The 21,876-nt window shown below is 34.0% G+C and overlaps 1 protein-coding gene and 1 long non-coding RNA gene across 2 annotated transcripts; one reads left to right on the top strand and one right to left on the bottom strand.

Annotated features, from left to right (window-relative positions):
- Positions 1–6,206: 6,206 nt before the first annotated feature.
- Positions 6,207–8,688, bottom strand: LOC108474173 (uncharacterized). Its single transcript, XR_001869863.2, has 3 exons — positions 8,538–8,688; positions 8,031–8,294; positions 6,207–7,476 (listed from the first exon to the last, which is right to left on the bottom strand). It is a non-coding gene; the product is annotated as an uncharacterized LOC108474173 (long non-coding RNA).
- A 102-nt stretch (positions 8,689–8,790) lies between these two features.
- Positions 8,791–14,000, top strand: LOC108470685 (uncharacterized CRM domain-containing protein At3g25440, chloroplastic-like). Its single transcript, XM_053021321.1, has 8 exons — positions 8,791–8,848; positions 9,587–9,607; positions 9,852–9,902; positions 10,799–11,229; positions 11,442–11,843; positions 12,338–12,506; positions 13,155–13,325; positions 13,681–14,000. The coding sequence occupies exons 1-6, from the start codon at positions 8,791–8,793 to the stop codon at positions 12,410–12,412; spliced, it is 1,038 nt and encodes a 345-aa protein (XP_052877281.1). The 3' UTR covers positions 12,413–12,506; positions 13,155–13,325; positions 13,681–14,000.
- The last annotated feature ends 7,876 nt before the right edge of the window (positions 14,001–21,876 follow it).

Genomic DNA, 21,876 nt, shown 5'->3' on the forward strand with positions numbered 1-21,876 from the left:
AAGCTCAGAATACATACCTGTCCAACTTAACGCATTGAACGTATTTATTAACAATTGTTACTGTGAAGTCATATAATCTTACGCTTTACTCGAATCATCAGCGAGACCTTTAGCTCGGATAATCCCCACACGTAGTCATCAGGTCTTACCAGGAATATATTTCCAAGTTTCATGTACATTTAATCCCATGTTACAACATTCACATCGACTATCATATTTGTAATTCATTTGCCTCATCAAATATCTACTAATACACACCTTTCACAATTTGTTATTCGGCCACAATTTATATACACATCTCATACATATTTTACATTAACCATTTGGCTTTACCACATATTCATGGCTCATACATATTTCACATTAGCCTTTCGGCTTTACCACATATATATATCTCATACATATTTTACATTAGCCATTCGGCTTTACCACATATATATATCTTGTACATCAATTTCATCATAACAAAATTGACTAGGTATGCTAGTCATTTACGGCTTATAGCCTCACTTTAATACGGATCCGGTACTTTGATTAAAATTTTAATTGATAGTTTATAAGCAACTCAAACAGTTTTATCAATGTTTACTACTTAATCACAAATTCACTACAAGCTGTTTTTCCCCAGCAACAGTCACTAAATCATTTATAACTGGAGCTACGAAACTCCAAATCAAGTGCTGTTAATTTTTACTGAAAATAGACTCATATATATTTTATCCATAAAATTTCCAGAATTTGTTGTTTGGCAAATCAATACCAGATTTTTCTTAAATTTTTCCCTTGTTTCACTGTTTGACTAGTCTGACCATTCTTCACTACGAATCAAAATTCTCATTGTAAAGAATTCAAAATATATTCTTGTTTATTTCATTTGAAACTAGACTCATTAAGGATTCTAAGCATATAAATTTCATCTTATAACAATTTTTGTACAATTTATAATGATTTTATAAAAACAGAACAGGGGATCTAGAAGTCATTTTGACCCTATCCCACATCACTTCAAATATCTTATTATAGGCAATTCTTTTGCTTACACGGTTTCTTTTATAAGAAACTAGACTCATTAAGCTTTAATTACATAATTTATTCAACTTCTAACTCATCTCCCAAAATTTATGGTGATTTTCCAAAATCACGTTACTGCCGCTGTCCCAAGCAGATTTATTACCAATTCACTCTTTCACACATACCTTGCATGCATGTTATTTAAACATGCAAATCAAAAATCAATCATCACATACCTATAATTTCATTTAAGCATAAACTTCGTTTCATCATTTTTAAACACAAACATTACTCAATATTATCCAAATTCACATTCGGCCATAATACACACAACATGTTAACCGATTTTCCCACTTAGCATCTAATGCACATGCATGCTCACAAATACACATCATCGAGTTTTCACTAAAGACATTTCATATCTATACACATAAATCATGCATCATAATTTAAATATTTACATAATTTCACATATCCAGTACTCACCTATATTTTGTATTAAAATTTGATATCAATGTCGCCGATTTTCATTTAATTTACCATACAAGATCATGCAACGTGATAGCTCAATTTTAAGTACATGAGTTCTTGTCCTGTTTGAAACAGTACAACGACTCTAGTGTATAGACGGTTTGAATATCAGACACATTTAACCTACCTAAACAAAACACTCCAGCGTGCATTTGAACATGTTAAATTCTGGCATGCATTCGGACACTTAAAAATTCAGCATACATTCGAACATTAAAATTTCACTAGCTGACAGTAAATATTTTTTAGACAATTCAGTTCCCTACATCCTTTCAACAAATGCTTATTTCCTTAGCTTCAACCAATAATAATGGGACATTACTAAAACTGAAATTTGAAAATGTAAATCCCAAATTAAACTGTTTTAACCTCCAAAAGTTAATAACTCTTCAAACATAAACCGAACAGTAATGCATGTTAATTTCAACCATCTTTATATTTTGCTTATTACCACAAAACAGGACATTGATTAACCAACATTTTACCTTAATTAGAGCAGCAGAAGATCAATTAAACCAGGATTTATTGCACGATAAACTACAGTAATTACATGCTGAAACTATCAGCCTTCAACAGCAGGTTTCAACACCAACTTATACATTTATTTATCAACTCTTCTTCACTTCTAACACCAGTATTTTGGTAACAACTAACATGTATTTTAACTATTAACTTTGCTTAACAGTCCTTGAATCTGCGTTTTACGCATGTATTAAACACAAGATAAACATGGAAATTTTTCAAAGTTTCATTGCAAGGACTTCTTGAACAATGACTAAACCTACTCTTGAGCGCTTTCTTTCCCTTCTTGCTGCCATCTTCAATGAGTTTCTTAAGGAACCAGCTCCTAAGTGAGCTCAAAATTAAACATGCAGTGACCCTCTTCTTCCCTCTCTATTCGAACAGCCCCTTAATCTAGCAATCTCCTTAGCCGAAAATTTTAACAACCCAAGTAAATTTCTTCTCCCCCCTTTCCTAGCTATGGCAATGGAGGAATAAACCAACTTTGGTTTCTCCTCCCACTAACACATTATTTTTATTACCCATACTCTTTTATTCATCTTTAATTCATTTAATACATTTTTTTTATTACATATTTCTCACCACTAATAAATATAATAATATTAAACCATGCATATAATGTCCATACTTATGAGCTTGGCCGGCCACTAGCATTAAAAGTGGCAAATTTGCATGCAAACCTACTTATTTGCATCATTCAATAATTAATCACTTAAAATAAGCTACACATATATTAAAAGCTTCTCACATAAGTCCTTTTTATTTAGAAACACATTCAATTTGACAAAAATCAAAGCATTCAAATTTCACACATGCATGATCATATATTTTAGACATAAAATATTATATTCAATTATTTCTGCGACTCGATTTAGCAGTCCCGAAACCACTTCCCGACTAGGGTCAGAATAGGGCTGTTACATAACCAATATGTCATTCAAGGTACCTCAATTTCAATCATCAAAACCTACCTAACATGTATACTTTACCACTTACCAATCATCAACTACTAATTCCAAAAACTTACTAAACATACAACATAAGGTAGCTCAATGACACAAACCATCCAATGATACTAATAAACCATTCTCATCCATTATCAAAAGTGGCCAAAAGTACTTTCTAAGCAAGCATTATAACCTATTATGCATGCATGACACCAAAACACAAACACATTTAGTTATTATTTACATATTCATCAAACATCACTTAAAAAAATCCTATATACATTTCAACCACAAATTCAGCTACATAAGTTTATACATGCCACTACCTCAGGAGATACAAAAACTATCAATATTGATGGATAGTGTGAGTCGAAGGTTTGATCCATCCAAAATGTCAGCAACAATGATCGACAAAACAATCCACAAGAATGAATAAGCTTATAGATCTTATTAAGAACATAGTATATCATTTAATCTAACAATAATTGAATACGATTCATATATTATTTGATTTAGAGTTACCCGAGTCTAAACAAGGCACAAAAGTGCATTCAGGGGTACCGAAGTACAAACAGGGGCACCTATGTGCAATTCAACAATAATCTTCTAAAAAATAATAATTAAAACATCATAATATAAGTCCACAAATAGGAATTCGTTTACATATTAGGACACTAAGAACTTACCTTAACGACTAGGACGTAGAATTATGATCGAGCTAATCCGTAGCTTTCACCTTTCCTTTATTTAGATCCGGTTGAGGTTTGTCTTTATCTAAATAAATACTTATATTCAATTAAGTATTTCATTTGATCTCAAACATTCAATTTAACCCATATTTCACATTTATGTATAATTACCATTTTGCCCTAAACGTTTTAACTTTTCACAATTTAATCCTTAAGCTTATAACATAAAATCTAACCATTTCTATCAAATTCCATGTTAACCAAACATGCAAGGGACCTTGAAACTACTCATATTTATCACATTTTCACTATAAAACCCTATAATTTATACCTTTAACAATTTAATCCCTAATTCCAAAAATTCATCAAAATCACTTAACAAAACTTGTTTATTTTTTAACAAAGGTTCATAATCTATCATTTAACATAAAAAATCATTCAAGAACATTTCTGCCATAACCCTCAATCTTTAACAGTTTTACAAATTAATCCACGAGCTAGCTAGGTTCAGCTAAAACGACCTCAAAAACATAGAAATCATTAAAAATAGGCTTAAAAATCATACTATGCAAGTGAAATTAAAAGAAAAGCTTCATCCCCATTTCAATGGTGTATTCAGCCAAGAAGAAGAAGAAAATAAAAGATGATAACCTTATTTCATCTTTTCTTTAAATTTTCATTTTAATTCCTCAATTATTATTTTAGCCTTTTTACTATTTATAATTTACAATAAAACCTTGCCATGAATATCCATTAACCATAATAATGGTCTAATTACCATTTAGGCCCCCTCACTTTAAAGTTTAATAGCTACTTGATACCTTTAACTAATAGAACTCTAGTTTTACACTTTTTACGATTTAGTCCTTTTCACTTAATCATGCAAACATTAAAATTTCTCAACAAAGTTTTAATACGACCTTACTAACGTCCCATAGACATTAAAATAATAATAAAATAAAAATTTACTTGTCAGAGTTGTGGTCCCGAAACCACTATTTTGATTTATCTAAAAACGGATTGTTACACCTATGGCCGCACATGATAGCACACTTAGATGAAGCTGCAAACCAAAAGGCGATGAGGGCAAATTTAGACCTTATAGAGGAAGTCAGAGAATTAATAGAAGTTAAAAACACAACGCGTGACCAACAGGTAGCTTACTATTATAAATCCAAGGTTAGAAATAAATAGTTTCAAGTAGGTGAACTAGTGTTGAAGAATACTGAGGCAAGTTTCCATAGTAACAAGGCAAGATGGCCCCCAATTGGGGAAAACCCTATAGAATCGTATAGAAAATAGGATATGGAGCGTACAAGTTGGCAAAATGGAAGGCTCTGTCCTGCTACGAACTTGGAACGCCCATCACTTGAAAAAGTACTATGTATAGTTTTTTACACATTAATGGAAAATGTTATTTATAGATATCTATAGTTAAGTTATTTGTTTACTGAAATAGCTCGCGGACCTACACTCTCAACTAGTAAACTCCGACACAACTCATGGACCTATGCTCCCAATTGATGTTTAAAAGTTAGCTAAGTTAAGCTTGCAACTCTGAAATAGCTTGCAGACCTATGCTCCTAGCTAATGTTTAAAGGTTAGCTGAGTTATGCTCACAGCCTTTATTTATTTGAGTTAGTTAATTTAAGCTTGTAACTCTGAAACAGCTCGTAGACCTACGCTACCAACTGATAAACTCTAACAAAGCTCGTGACCTATGGTCCTAGTTGATGTTTAAAGGTTAGCTAAGTTATGCTCACAACCTTCATTTATTTTAGTTAGCTAGGTTAAGTTCACAACTTCGAAACAGCTTACAGACTTACACTCCTAGCTAATAAACTTCGACACAGCTCATGGACCTATACTTCTAGTTCATGTTTAAAGGTTAGTTGAGTTATGCTCACAACCTTCATTTATTTGAGGGAGTTGAGTTAAGCTCACAACTCTGAAATAGCTCACGGACCTACGCTCCCAACTGATAAACTCCGACACAGCTCGTGGACCTATGCTACCAACTGATGTTTAAAGGTTAGTTGAGTTATGTTTACAGCCTTCATTTATTTGAATTAAGCTTGTAACTTCGAAATTGCACGTGAACCTACATTCCTAGCCAATGTTTAAAGGTTAATTGAGTTAAGCTTCCAACCCAAGTTATTTAAGACTATTTGAGTCAAAATTGGTTAAGAATTGCATAAATGAAGCCACTAGGCCACACTAAGTCAATTGAAAGCTTATGAGAGTGTGTTCAAAATTTTGGCCAAGTCCAATCTGTCATTATTAACAACAATATAATTGTGCAACAAGATATATGGTGTTCATAAAACGGTAAAATGGTATAACATTAACAAATAAGCTTAATTTTTTTCAAAACTCAAAATTTTCATTTCATATTGAAAAAATGAGTACAACGGTACACAAATTAGGGCATATCATTAGCCCCTTCAGTGTTGCTTGAGGCTTCGTTGCCTCTCACGTTTCTTTTTCCAGTTGTGCTGTTGTCACCTTTGTTGGCAGTAGCAACACTAGTTTCACTTAGATCTTTGCCTAATTAAAAATCTTTACAATTCCTCCATTTGGATGTGAACTCTTCCCATTCAGCTCCAAAAGGGAAGCGGACATCAAATTCCATTTGATCATTGGCAACGTCACAGAGAGCATCAAGATCAACTCTGCGTGCATTAAAAGGGCCACTAGCAACTTGCGTATGCGGCAATATATTGGCCTTCAGCTCAGGCAGGAAGTTGTTAAAATTTTGAAGAGTTTCATTCTTAAAATCTTTCAAAGCTTCAATATGCCTCTGTACTAAACTCACCATTGTAGCCTTCTACTCTTTAGCCATTTTGCTCATAGTGACCTTATGTTCTTCAACCATCTTCTTCATAGTAGCATCCACGCTTTATTTTTCTGTTCTTTCAGCCGCGACCTCCTTGGATAATTTCATTACCTTGCCCTCAACGATCACCAGACGTTTAGCCAAGTCCTTATTCTTCCCCTACATGTCTTGGTTTTCTTCATTTAGTTTGGAATGGAGCTCGCAAGCTCTCTTTAAAGCTCGCATAACATTCTGGTAAGAATCATCGAGCTCCCTCTTGTTGACTTCAACTTCGCTTATACCTTCCTTGAGACCCAAACCAACCATGCTAGCCTTAGCCAAAAGAACTTGTAGGGATAGAGCTAATTCTTGCAGAAAAGGCTTCTTCACACCACTAGACAAACCAACCGAACTCATACGCTCTTTAGCTACTTCTGGCACACAAATCTTCAGGTGGTTGGTGGCATCGTTGGGACTATAAGGGAATTCCATCATGCTCATATGCTCGTGCTAAGGGAACAGTTTTCCAATCTCACCACCTATTGTAACAAATTTTATAGGTGCAGCAGCTACACCATGCTCAACGATAGTGCTAAAAACTCCTTCATTTAAAGTCCCCTTCGTAGTTGGGGGATAAGAAAAAGGATCGACAAGGGGTGAGTTAGCAGGAACAACAGGTAAGCTTACATGAGCAGCAGAAAGTGAGCTCGCAACAGGGGAAATGGGAGTGACAACAACAATAACAAAAGGTCCAGAGCGGTTTGTCCTCTTTTTTCGGCACTGTTCTAATATTTCACTATCTTCTCCTCCTCGCTACTTAGCACAACATTAACATCCCCAATGTTAGTTCTGCGCTTCTTGCGTGTATCCAACATAGAAGCTCGCACGTCCACATATTCGTCGATTTCCCGTGACAAGCTAGTAGACTCCTCCAAACTATCTTCAGTATTGCGAGTTGTGCCTGCACCACCAACAATTCTAAGATCAATAGTAATAGTAAGCAAGTTAGGGTTCACACCACTTCCACATATGGTGAAAGTAGTGAGAACCAAGGGCGATGCCTCATTTTACAGAAGCTATAAAAGTAGTTCTTTGGTTCTTTGTATCCTAACAATATTAGTCCTAGGTCATCTTTGGCTCCATGTGGCCACGTGAACCTCTCAAGTTGCACCCTAACAGCATCAACTACTTCATTATTATCACCCTATTTCCATCCGTTGGGGCTAAATTTTTCCGGATAGTATTGGAATACATTCCCCATGGTCAGGACATCCTTCATATTTCGAACACGCCCCTTACGAAGCCTCTCTAATTATGCCCAACCCCCTTCTATCATAATGTTTCATTAAGTTAAGCACACATCCTTACTCAGCGGGGACCACTCAGTGTGAAAACCGAAGCCATCGACAAGCTTACATTTCACCTGATTATACTTGCTCCGATTCAAACGGAGATTGGAGCACTTATTGAAAATGATAAATTCCACGTCTTTACAAAGGGTGAAATAATATAGACCTGATGACTTCCTTCGATTGTGGGCCTTCAATTGGTATAGACGTTGAAAAACAGCGAGCAGTGGCATCTCATCGCATCGACAACAATCGATAAAGTAGGCCATCACAATCCATCAGGAGAACTCAGATAACTCGTCAAGGGCTATCCCATAATCCTTGAGTAGGTGGCAGAAGAAACAGTATAGATGCAAGTGGAATCAAGCCTCTATTACATGGAGGGGGAGCAGAATACTGTCATCGTTGGTATCGCTCTGTCGATGCGAACCTACAGGAATAAAAAAATCGCATGTGAAATTGGGAATTTTAATTTCTCGTGTAGCTAGGGCACGAAACATTTCCTCACTTTTTGTAGTGCAGGCATAGAAATTAGCCTCAGCAGGAACCTTCGTTGTACGCTGTCACGGTGGATAACTTAGAGTTACCCGACCACTACTACCTCCCCTAGTTTAGGCATGGTCGAAACAGAGGAAAAGAATACCCAAAGAAGAAAAAGTTTACATGGGTTTACCTTTGAAAAAAATGCCTCTCGTCGATCGCAGTTGTTGAGAATTTGTAATCTGTGATTTTTAGGGCTTCTAAAACCCCCCCTTTTAAAGAGTTTCTTGCCTTTGTGCTTTAACGATTCAAATAACCGAAAAGTATGGAATGGTCAGATGCAAGCAGATGTAATCCACTCGTACACGTGGCAAACTAAACGCTATACATTAGTGATCAAAGTGTGTTTAATAAGCCATATAAATTCAAAACATTGGCTATAAGAAATGCCACTTTATAACCCTTGGAGCCAACAGGAGGGATTATATTGTTATGATATTTCTCGTTATCAACTCAGAACTCGAATATAACTTAAACTATCGACTCACGACCTGAAAGAAGGACTAGCAAGCCCAGCTTGCGAGCCCTACATTAGGGGCTCACGAGCCTAACTAGCATGTCGCTAGTTGTTCACAAGTAGAGGTTATGAAGTCAAGCGAGTAGACTAGTGAACACGTGTTAAGTCTAAAATAATATACGTGCCGACATGCATAGAGAGTATCTAGAATGTCACATTCAATGAGTAGTAATCATATTTTATAAATATCCAATTCTCCTAACCTTGAAGGCAACCAAATTATCAAAAAACTTGTGACATTTTTTTTTCTTGCATTTCAATTATTTTTGCGGAAATAAATACATAATCGTTACTCTTATGATTTCGAATCCACAATATAACATTATAATAACCCAATCTTTGCACTCATTATTTCAAGTTCACATTTAACTTACGATTTCAATTTATTAATTTATTTGTCCTAATACATCTGTATATTTCTTTTACCTTAACAGTGAGGGTAATTAATGAAAATGTAAATTGCTTCTTTTTTTTTGAAATTTCGTTGAGAATTTAGGGATTTTTTATGCTCTAAGAAGTATTTAAATACTTTTTAGGGTTAATCACTTAACAGAATCCTTTATTTTGTTCTTTTGTAATCGACTATTAATAATATGATTTTTTTGGGTTTTTTTACAGTGGCTGGATTTGGCAAAAAAAGGGACCTAACTCATCTGAGAAGTAAGAGATCTACGTAGGTGAAGAAGGCAAGAAGCCTTGTTGAAAGCTTTGATGGATTTTAAGTCTTTGATTTCTTTTGATAATGTTTTTATTATACATTACTGGTTTCAAGGATTGGATTGAACTACCATTTTGTTTGCTAGATATTATGTGATATGTTATCGATTATCTTTAACGTTCTCTCTGTTAAGCAAAATGAATGAATCATCCGAGTCTCTGAAATCGAGTCTTAGAGCTTCATATATTAATTTTGTGATATAATAATGGCAGCTATTGCTTCAATTCGACAAATTAGCGGGCAATTACATTCTTTGTCAAAAGGTTTGCTCCATTTTCTCCTTTTTTAAAATTTTCTTTTTCAAGGTTTAATTTAGTTTACTGCATGCTCAAAAATGTATCAATTGAAGGAAAAGGAATATTTTGATTCTTAACCAATTTTCTTTTGACCTTGAATCTTGCTTATGTTGATCACTTTTCTTTTTCAGTTTTTTGTTTTTGATGATTTTGTGATTTTTTTATAGTTAGTGTTAGAGAACTTGAATGCTAAGCTTTACATGAAGTTTTCTTTCATTTGCTGCAATTAAGAGACAGAAGAAAAGAATTTTGAAATTCTAAGTAATTTTACATTCTTTAGTAACATTCAAGAGATATAAATTCTAGGTTTGAAAGATTGACTATAGAGACACCTTGTGAGCCAGTACGCTTGCGAATCCAACAATTCGTGAGCACAAGACCTTGTGAACCCGAACTGATGAGCCACATGTCTGACACGGATAAGATATCTGTCATTCAGATGGTACACATATCCATTCCTCAGACATGACAGCCCATACCTATGGCAATAAGTCATTAATAGATTGGCTAAATTCCAAGGAGTTTGGAACCAATATATGAGTGAAACATGACATCTTGAGAACTATCAGAAACAACCCCTTGAAAGTTTATTGGCATCAAAAATAGGGGCTAAAAGCCTAAGACATTCTTCCCTCTAGCACTCTCAACTCTCTCCTCTCTTCTCCAATTTTTTCTTGACATCCACATTCCGATTATCTCAACTCTCTCACAGCTTTCCCCCAGTGGGTGAACCGTCACAAATTGCCGCAACCTCCTCCTTGTATCAACAATATATATAATCAGAATTTTTTTTCCTTAGATAGAAATTGTAAACTCTAATATGTCAAAGTTGGTGACAAATATTATTTTGCTTGTTATTGCAGGGAATCTTTACTCAGGTTGTGTTGTTTTTGTCCAAAATGAGTCCTTTTTTCCTAGATCATGCCTTGATTGTATCACATTTACAAGCCAGAGAAGCTACAGTGCTGTGAGGCCTTCATTACATGCACTATGTGTAACCTCTCCTCCTGCTTTTTCATTGCTGGCGAAGCAGAATGTATTTCAGCTTCACAACATACTTGGTAAATGGTTGCATGCAAGATATTTGAGTAATGCATCAATTGAGCTAAAGACAGATGAGGATGTTATCAGGTTTTCTTTTAATAAGCTGGTCGGTAGATTAGCCTCCATAAACAGAAAGAGGAAAATGTCTAGAAAGGCAAAAGTGAATGAGCTTCGTTTCTATCGTCTAAAGGCCAAAAAGAAGATGGATTCACCAAATCCAGAAGTTAGGATTAGATATAAACTCGAGAAGGTTAGATAGCTTCTCATTTTTACTATAGTTCATATTTTGGTTAAGAGTTGTTATCCTTTTCTTGGATGTGAGGTTTCTTAGTAGTCACTAATAAAGTCTAACATGTTGGGTTTTTTCCCCCCTCGTTCTCTCTTTACTAGTTCATCTTCACTTAGTTTTATGAATTTATTCCAAAAAGATTTCTTTGATTGTTATTTCTGTAAGTACTCCAGGCCAAAAGAAAGGAAGCATGGTTGATCGAAAAGTTGAGAAAATATGAGGTTCCCAAGGCCCCAGCTGAAGAATATGATCCTGAAATTTTAACTGAGGAAGAGATACATTACCTAAAGCGTACTGGTGAGAAGAAAAAAAACTATGTTCAAGTTGGAAGACGAGGAGTATTTGGAGGTGTTGTTCTCAATATGCATCTGCATTGGAAGAAACATGAAACTGTGAAGGTCATTTGCAAGCCTTGCAAGCCAGGGAAGGTTTATGAATATGCTGATGAACTTGCTCGACTTAGCAGAGTTATTATGATTGACATCAAACCTAACAATACTATAATTTTTTACCGTGGAAAGAATTATGTGCAACCAAATATTATGTCTCCAGCAGATACCCTGTCCAAAAACAAAGTAATATTTCTTGGCTTTCTTTGGTCATCTGTTTATTGCTTATATATTTGATGTTTCCTAAATTCTCCTCCTTGAGTATTATTTGGCGGTAATTTGTGATTTCTCATTTCCATTCAGTCATGCTAGCATCAATGCATGGAACTACTAATGCATCAGGGTTATTTATTTATTTATTTTATGTTTTGTGTGTGTACAAAGTAAAAAGGTAGTTCGGCTCTGTTTGTGTTTGTAGATATTTATGCTTCAAAGTTATGACTGGAATTTTAGGCTGGTTTAGCATCTTAAGACCTGTTGTAGTTGGGTGTTTATTTGTACCATAGTGGTAAACACAATTCAGTGTTACTCCCATTGTCATATTGAAATGCATCTAAATAAATATTCTCTCTTTAGAGAAGTTGTTTTCTGTTTGACAAGGATACTGTAGTTTACTTGTGGCTGACTCATTAGGTAAACAGTTCATCAGTTTTTTATTCTGATGCGTGATATCAATATAGATTACCTTTTTCTACTCAAATATTGCTGGCTCTGGAAAAATACAAGTACGAACAATCTCTCGATCATACAAGTGAATTCATTGAGAAGTTGGAGAAAGAGCTGGAAGAGTACCTTGAGCATAAAGCTCGGTACCATAAAGCAAAAGAGAGTGAACCACAGGATTTCCCAGTAAGTATATTACAACATCAATTGCAAAATAATTGCCACATTTCGGTTTCTAGAAAGCGTCCTTATGAGTAGATTTTCGACTTTTGCTTTCTAATCATTTCATGTTGTTGCAGTTATGCATTAAAAACCCCTTTTCCAAAGTTACACGATCTCAGTGTATGTGCATCAGCATCTGTTTCACTTGTGTCTCATGGGACAAGTAATAATTTTTCTGTTTATCGGTGAAACTGGGTAATAAGCAGGCATAAGGATGATAGAAGATTGCAAATAATGACCGTAAGAAAAATCATTTGGGTTTTGTTACAAAGAAAAAGAAAATTGCAAATGCATACACCTCCGATTGTTGCCACCAAAGCCTTATTGTTTTCTCATTGCTTTGACCACAAAAGGAAATTGATTGAGCTTATGGTTTCTATACTTCTAAAATAACTCCTGATTATATAGTTTGGTGATTAAGTCGGGTCATATTGTCTCTTTAGGCCTATTGGATCTCCTGGCTTAGTATTTGTTATGATATTTTCTTTCTCCCCTTTATTTTTGGATTATATCTACTTGTTATTGTTTCGAATGTGATTTCGTGAATCTGTTGGTTCAGTTCAATGCTTTCTTTTATCCCTCTTTGATCAAGGCTTGTCTATTTCAATGCAGGACGATAATGGATGCATCTCAACTTTGAGTTAAATAATCATCTTCTTGACTGGATGATACAGACCGCAAGCAAAACATTGATAAGTGTTTTATTCGGTTGATGACATCAAGTTATTTCTCATGCCGCAAGCATTCAGTCAACTTTTGACCTTATGAAGTTCCAATTTGAGAGTAATTTTATTATATAACATCAACTCTCAAATTTTTTTTTAATAAAAATGTCCAACTATACGACCTTAAATCTTACAAAATAAAAATAAAAAACTATTTATTGACATAAAATTTCGTCACTGGTTTTAAACATAAAACTACCAACAAATGGGATACAACGACGAAATGTACTGAACTAAGATTTTTCTGGGTTTGCAAAACTAAGTTTCGGTATGGGTATGTTTTCTGGGATTTGATTCCATTTTCCCAATGGGTGAATTTGACTTTGGTATGCCTTTTTGATTGGGATTCCATGTTTATTATCTGTGTAGTCTCTGCTTTGATTTTGTATTGGGATTTTGTTTGCTCCGTCCAGTACTCCTTCGATAGAAGACGCCAGCGACAAACATGAAGCTGCCGCTAAGACAGTCGACTTCTCGAACAAAGAACAAGCACTATCAACAGCAGAAGGTGAAGTATAGGAATTGAAATCAGCTATTGAAAGTAAACGTCCTCTCAGAGCAAGAAAAGGAAATTGAGAAGAAGAAAGGAAAAATGGAAAAGAAAAAGGAAAAAAAAATTGAAATAGTATAAAAACATATTTTTTATTTATTTTAATATATTATTTAGATTATGACATCATTATAGCACCATTTATGCCACGTGTTATAATTTTATTTTGTCACGTGTTTTGAACTTAGCGACGTTAGACTTGATTATCGATTTAGTTAACAGAAAAAAAGTTCGTTATCAGTCTAAGATAAAAAAAATTTTATAAAGTACCAATTTTAAAGAAGCGAATAAATTCGAGTATTAATTTTATATTTAACTTTTTTTACTACATTTATTTATTATAATTTCATCTTGTAACGAGGTTATGTATTAGTTGAATTCACTAACACTTTCCAATAAAAGAAAAGATTCACATTAGTATATTAATAAACTCTTTTTAATGATTTGGATTAAATCATAACACTAATCAATTTTACAAATTAAAATTAATAGACTAAATTTTCAAGATTTTTTAGTATTATGACATGTAACTTTTAATATTTATTTATTTTATCATCTTGGCCCTTTAGATGAAAAAGTTGAATATATCATTGATATTATGATAATAATGACGTGATAATGTGTATAATAGTTTACGTCTACTTCATAAATTTAAGAATATAATAATAATTTTAAAAACATTAACAATTGTTTATAAATTTTAAATTTTTTGAACTTTTAAAATTTGTTGCTCTTTTTTTCAAAAATTTTATGATAACATGTTAAATTTACATGATTTTTATGTTTAAATTGATTAATTCGTGAATTGATTCCCCCTACTTAGCTCATGCTTGTCCTCAAGCATATTATACTTTCAAACATTAGAAATTGTTCAATAATTTATTAAAAATCGAGCTTATTTTCCGTATCGATAATTAATGTAAACAATATAGGCAAAAAAATAAATAAATGCTCAAAATACTTAGTTTGATCTACTAGTGTCATAAAACTGAAACATGTGAACTAAATAATTTCACTAAATTGAGTTTGAACTAAAATTTGCAAGGTATTATTAATTAATCATGCAGTAAATTTTATTTTTTTTAGACGTGGTCAAACCTATTTACACGAATTAGGATGACAACTCATGCACCCTATCCTGGTTACTCAATTCAAACAGTTTCTTTTTTTTTCTTTTTTTTCTTTTTGTTATTCTTACGCATGTTTGTAAGTTTTCGGTTTGTCACTTAAACCTTTTTATAAGAGATGAGATGACAACCCAAGAACCTCATCCCAATTACTAAATTCAGTCATTTTTTCGAAACTTTCACTCATAACTTGAGTCTTTATTTATTTATTTATTTATTTATTTTTATATTGATTTATTTATGTATAAGCAAATATTTTTTTCCAAACAATCAATTTATATGAAAAATCTAGTTACATATATCAACTTTATAACACACATGTCAATTAATCTAGACACTTGAACACTTTAATTTAAAAATCACCCAATTGTGTATTAAGATTAGAGTCTCAATGTCAAATAAACTATCGAATAAATCTAGCATAAGATTGAACATATGCAAAAGAGAAACATGCAACAAAAATCGATCAATCATGCATACTTACCATATCAATCATGCATACTTACCATTTCAACCCCCCACTTAATCTATGGTTGTCCTCAAGTATGTTTTATATGCAATAAAGTACAATAACCCAAACAACAAGCAAAGAGAAAGGTTAAGAATACTCTCCATGTATTTCTAACGATGTTGTCAGCATTGGGGTGTTTATTTGGGTTAGGGATGTTGAGTTTCATTTGTAGGAAAATAAATATTAGCACGCCACCATCTAGTTGTCTCCCAAAAAGCGCTTTTGTTTAACGTCGTTAGTTCGATGACTTGAGAATTTATTCAACTGGCTTTTCGAGGACTAATTCCTCAACCATGTGGACTTGAAAATTTTCGTAGAAAGGCTTGAATTGCTATCCATTGACCTTGAAAATTTTTATGGATTCTTCGCTTTTAACCTCGACTGCACCATGTAGAAATACGTGAGTAATAACAAAATGCCTTAACCACTTAGTTCGAAGCTTACCTGCAAAAATTCTTAATGTAGGGTCATAAAGTAATACTTTTTGCCCTACCATAAATTGTTTGCGGGTTATCTTTTGATCATGGTATGTCTTGATTTTATCCTTATAAATTTAGACACTTTATTCGTTTCTCATCGAATTTCCTCAAGTTCCTGAATATGTAACTTACGGTACTTACCTGCAGCTTCCAACTCCATGCTACATTGCTTAACAGCGTAAAACGCTTTATGTTCTAGTTCTACAAGAAGATGACATGGTTTACCAAAAATTAGTTGATAAGGAGACATATCTATGGGTCATTTATAAGTTGTACGGTACGCCCACAGTACATCATTTAGTCGCGAACTCCTGTATTTCCTATCTGGCTTAACAGCATGCTCCAAAATCAACTTGATTTCTCAATTCAACACTTCCGTTTGACCGTTTGATTGAGGGTGATAAGCTATAGCGAATTATTGCATTTACCCCATATTTTTTCAAAAGTGTGTCGATTACCATATTACAAAAATGTGTTCCCTGATCACTGATCAATACTCTTGGTGTGCCAAATCTGGAAAAAAATACAACTCTTTAGAAAATTCACTACCGTTTTGGCATCAGCACAATTAGTGGCTTTAGCTTCCACCCATTTTGACACATAGTCAACTACAAGTAAAATATAAACGTTACCATAAAATCGATACCCCATATATCAAATATTTCACAGACATGTATAGGAGTTAGAGGCATTTCATTTTTTCGGCTCAAGTTTCCTACCCTTTGACACTTTTCGCATGTTTTACAGAACAAATATGCATCACAAAAAATATGTGGCCAATATAGTCCACATTCAAGTACTTTATGTGCAGTTTGTTTAGGTCTAAAATGTCTACCACATGCGTAAGAATGACAAAAAGATAGAATCGATTTTACCTCAATTTCTGCAACGCAACGTCAAATTACCTTATCAGAATAGTATTTCCAAAGGTACTGGTCGTCCCAAACATAGTATCGTGTTTAATGCTTAATCTTATCTTTTTCATATCGTGATAAATTAGAATAGACTATACTTGTAGCAAGGAAATTCACCATGTTTGCGTACCAAGGGAGAATTGTCTAAGTAGCAAGCAGACTTTCATCCAGAAAATCGTCTTTAAGTGGTGTGACATCTTTCGATAGAGGTATTCTGCTCAAATGGGCGGCTACCAAATCTTCATGTCATTTCTTATCCTTTATTTTGAGATCAAACTCTTGCAAAAGTAATACCCATCTAATAAGCCTTGGTTTTGCTTCCTTTTTCCTGATTAGATATTTAAAAGCTACATGGTCAGAGAAACAACAATCTTAGTGCCTAATAAATATAAACAAAATTTTTCCAAAGCAAATACTATAGCTAGAAACTCTTTATCGATGGTCCAATAATTGCTTTGGGCAACATCCAAGGTCTTTGATGCATAGGAGATAACGTGTGGTTCTTTCTCGATTCTTTGCCTAAGGGCTGCTCCTACGCTATGGTCACTTACGCCGTACATTATTTTGAAAGGATAGTTCCAATTTGATGATTGAATGATGGGTGTCGAAATACGCTTATGTTTGAGTGTGTCAAACGCATCCTTGCATGATTGGTCAAACTCAATCTCCTTGTCTTTATGTAAGAGATTAAAAAGTGGTTGCGCAATTTTTGAGAAGTTTTTAATGAACCGTCGTTAGAAACTTGCATGACCAAGGAAAGAATGAATCTCCCTCACAGTTGTGGGGTATGGAAGTGAGTTAATAATGTCAATTTTTACTTTATTAATGGAAATTCCCTTAGCAGAAATGATATGACCTAGAACTAATCCTTTATCTACCATAAAATGACATTTCTCATAATTTAAAACAAGGTTAAATTCTAGGCACCTTTCCAGAATTTTTGCGAGATTTAACAAACACACCTCAAAAGACTCACCATACACAGTAAAGTCATCCATGAACACCTCAATTATTTTATCTACATAGTCAAAAAATGTACTTACCACACACTTTTGAAATGTGGCTGGTGCATTGCAAAGTCCAAACAACATCCATCTGTAAGCGAATGTGCCAAATGGATATGTAAATGTCGTCTTCTGTTGATCTTCAGGTGCCACTGGAATCTAAAAAAACCTTGAGTAACCATCAAGACAACAATAATGAGATTTTCCAGCTAAACGTTCAAACATCTGGTCAATAAAAGAAAGTGGAAAATGATCTTTCCGATTTAATGAATTCAACTTCCTGTAATCGATACAAACTCTCCACCAGTTTTAGACCCAAGTGGGATGCATCTCATATGTCGAATTGTCAACTACGGTTACGCTGATTTTTTTCGGTACTACATGGACTAGGCTGACTCTATTACTATTAGAATTGGGATAGATTATCCTAGCATCAAGTAACTTTTGAACTTCTTTCCTTACCACTTCCATCACGAGCGGATTGAGACGTCTTCAACCTCTCTTTTGGGAATAACATTCTCTACAACTTGAATTTTGTGCATACAAGTAGAGGGACTCAAACTCTTACTGTTGGCTATTGTTCATCAAATTAACTCTTTATAATCTCTAAAAACTCGTACCAAGTTTTCTTCTTCTACCTTCGATAGTTTACTCGAGATTATATTCGGTAAGGTATTTCCTTTACTGAGAAAATCGTACTTCAAATGTCAGGAAGTGGTTTGAGTTCCAACTTTGGACCCTGTAAAACAGATGGTAAAAACTTAGTTTTTGAAGGGGAAAATTCAAAAATTTTATCTAGATTTTTGCGTAATTGCAGTGCCTCCATATGAGCTACTGTTTTGCAAATAGACTTTTCAAAGGTTATCCACTCCTCTATTTCTTCCATGGCATCAAATTCTAGACTTCTACAAAGAATAATTCATAATTCATCATCGCCATGATATTCTAAATGCAATTTAGTTAAAGGATCAATTATATTAATATTAGAAATATTAGAAATCATGCTAGGGTAGTACATGGCCTCATAAACATTTAATTTCACCACTTCCCCATCGAAATCCATAGTGAGTATCTCACTTTGTACGTCAATCCTCGTTTGTGTGGTACTCAATCTCGTAGATATTCTTTGATAACTACATTAAATGCTAAAGTCTTAGGGTTTGAACATATAAAAGATTTATACTTAAATGATATTGATTTTGCAAATGTTTTTTCTAATTGTGGGAATGGTGCCTTTAACAAGTTTTATCTTGTAGATGGGTTTCTTTTTCGCCTAAACAGGTTATGTGTTCCACAATGTTCAATGAGAGAGTTATTAATTCGTGAAACATATAGTGGAGGCCTCATGGGACACTTCGGTGTTGCCAAAACACTAGATATTCTACATGAACATTTTTATTGGCCGCACATGAAAAAGGACGTTGAAAAGGTCTGTTCTAATTGTATTACTTGTACACAAGCAAAATCTAAGGTAATGCCTCATGGACTTTATACTCCTTTACCGATCCCTTCTTCGCCATGGGTAGACTTATCTATGGATTTCATTCTTGGTTTACCACGAACAAAAAAGGGTCGAGATAGTATCTTTATTGTTGTTGACAGTTTTCAAAGATGGCTCACTTTATTCCTTGTCACAAAGCGGACGATGCTACACATGTGGTGACTTGTTCTTTTCGAGAGGTGGTGCGCCTACATGGGATACCTCGCACCATTGTATCAGACGAGACGTAAAGTTCCTAAGCCACTTTTGGAAAGTATTGTGGGGTAAGCTTGGTACTAAATTATTATATTCTACTACATGTCACCCCCAAACAGATGGACAAACTGAGGTAGTCAATCGAGTCTTAGGTGCTTTACTACGAACTGTTGTGGGTAAGAACCTTAAAACTTGGGAAGAATATTTACCATTTGCTGAGTTTGCATATAACCGATCTATTCACTCTACAACTGCATATTCCCCATTTGAACTTGTTTATGGTTTTAATCTACTAACTGTACTTGATCTTGCACCATTGCCTATAGAAAACATTTCTAGTTTAGACGGTGAGAAGAAAGTTGAATTGGTGAAATCCATGCATGCAAAAGCAAGACAACGAATCGCCAAAACAAATGAAACAACTGCCAACAAAGCTAACAAGGGGCGCAAGCAAATTATCTTTGAGCCCGGTGGATGGGTTTGGGTCCACATGAGAAAAGAGATTTCCAACTAAGCATAAAACAAAATTGGACCCACGTGGCGATGGACCTTTTCAAGTACTCAAGCGCATTAATGACAATGCATATCAAATCGACCTTCCGGTGAGTATAATGTTAGTGCCACTTTTAATGTCGCGACCTTTCTCCTTTTGATATTGCGATTCGAGGCTAATCTTTTTGTGGAAGAGGGAATGATACGAGTAACTCAGCCCAATTCAAAGGCCATAATAGAGATGAGTTTAGTTTTCCTCAAGGCCCAATTACGAGATCCAAATCCAAACAAATAAAGTCAAAACTCAACTTAGTGGTTCAAGACTTTATCACGAAAAAATTCAAGAAGAAGAGTTGAAGTTTCAAGACAATAAATTCGGAGTAATGATGAATTAGAAGAGACTAATTATGTTTGTGGGCCTAAACTCTCAATCTATGACGACAAGCCCATGTGGAAAATGCTAACAAGCTTAAGCATTTCACTTCAAGAACCCCAATTGATTTTACAAGCTTAGACATTTCATATTGGGTTTAAGTTTTAGGCTTAATTTTTATTATATATAAGCACAATATTTTGTTTATTAGCTCTTATTATTTTATTATTATTTTATTCCGAATTTTTATAATTATTAAGTATTTTAAGTTAATTAGAATTTTATGTTAACAAGAAAGTTTAGTTTAAAACTATTTCTTGTTTAGATTAAATTAGAGTTCTAGAATACCTACGAGTTTTATTTAGATTTATTTATCTAGCCTATATATAGGCCTTTGCATTGTACATAGGGAGAGAATTGATTATTATTCTATTTCTCTTTTGAGTTAATAAATTCTCTTTGAGTTTTTTCTTTTCAAGAATTTCTCTTGAGTTTCTTTTAGAAGAGTTTTAACAATCTTTTTAGATTGTGGGGATCATCTTCAAACTTTTTCTTGCCAAGGTTTTTATCTTGGAGGGGAAATTAGAGCCGCTTGAAGGGGGGTGTGGATTCTTCGTGTTTCCAAGGCTTCTTAGGACTTCTACACGCCACGTTCTATCTTTCTATTTATCTTCTTTATTCAATTCCTGAATCCTTGATTTATTATTTGTTTTAATTATTTTATCTAACTTGGATTTAATTTCGTTTTTGGTTGTGTCAAGAAAAATCCAAGTTTCTTTCCGAACGTCTAGAGCCCTAAGTCAAATCCGCGACTTTGACAAACTTTACGATCCGCTTTCGCGTTCATCCTTCTCAACCTTTATCATTTGGTATCAGATTTGGGCGTTTTAGGTGTTCTTTTTTTAATTGATTTCTCGAAAACAGCTTCAAAACAAAATTTCCCCCTACAGTTTTCAAAAAAAATATTTTTCAGTGGGTAAACGATTTTCAAATAATCTAAAATTTTGCATACTATTTCTTGGCACTATTTTAAAGTATAAAAAAATATTTCCCACAAAAAAAAAGTGATAAAAAAGTACAAAAAATAAAATACGAAAAAAATAAATAAATAAATAAAAATTCTGTGGGTTGAATTTTGTGCCGAAACTTTCCAGATCAAATCTATATTATTTGAGGAGGCTTCAGTTTAAATTTTGTGATTTTTGGAAATCGGGAACACCTTGAACGGAGTTTGTCAAGTTGCTTCATGATTTTTCGGTTTTCGGGTTTCAACAATTTTCATTGACTCTTAGCTTTAAGTATTCATTTGTTTTCCTTTTTATTTGTTCCTTACGCATTCTAACAGTTTCTTGTTTCTTGTGTTAGTAGGTTAAAGCACGTTGCATATTCCTTCATCCGTGCAACAAAATTCTTTGATGTCTAAGCAAATTTTGGACTCATAGTGCTATTAGGTTTGCTTTGAT

Source organism: Gossypium arboreum, chromosome 11, assembly GCF_025698485.1.
Source record: "Gossypium arboreum isolate Shixiya-1 chromosome 11, ASM2569848v2, whole genome shotgun sequence".
NCBI classification, from domain to species: Eukaryota; Viridiplantae; Streptophyta; class Magnoliopsida; order Malvales; family Malvaceae; genus Gossypium; species Gossypium arboreum.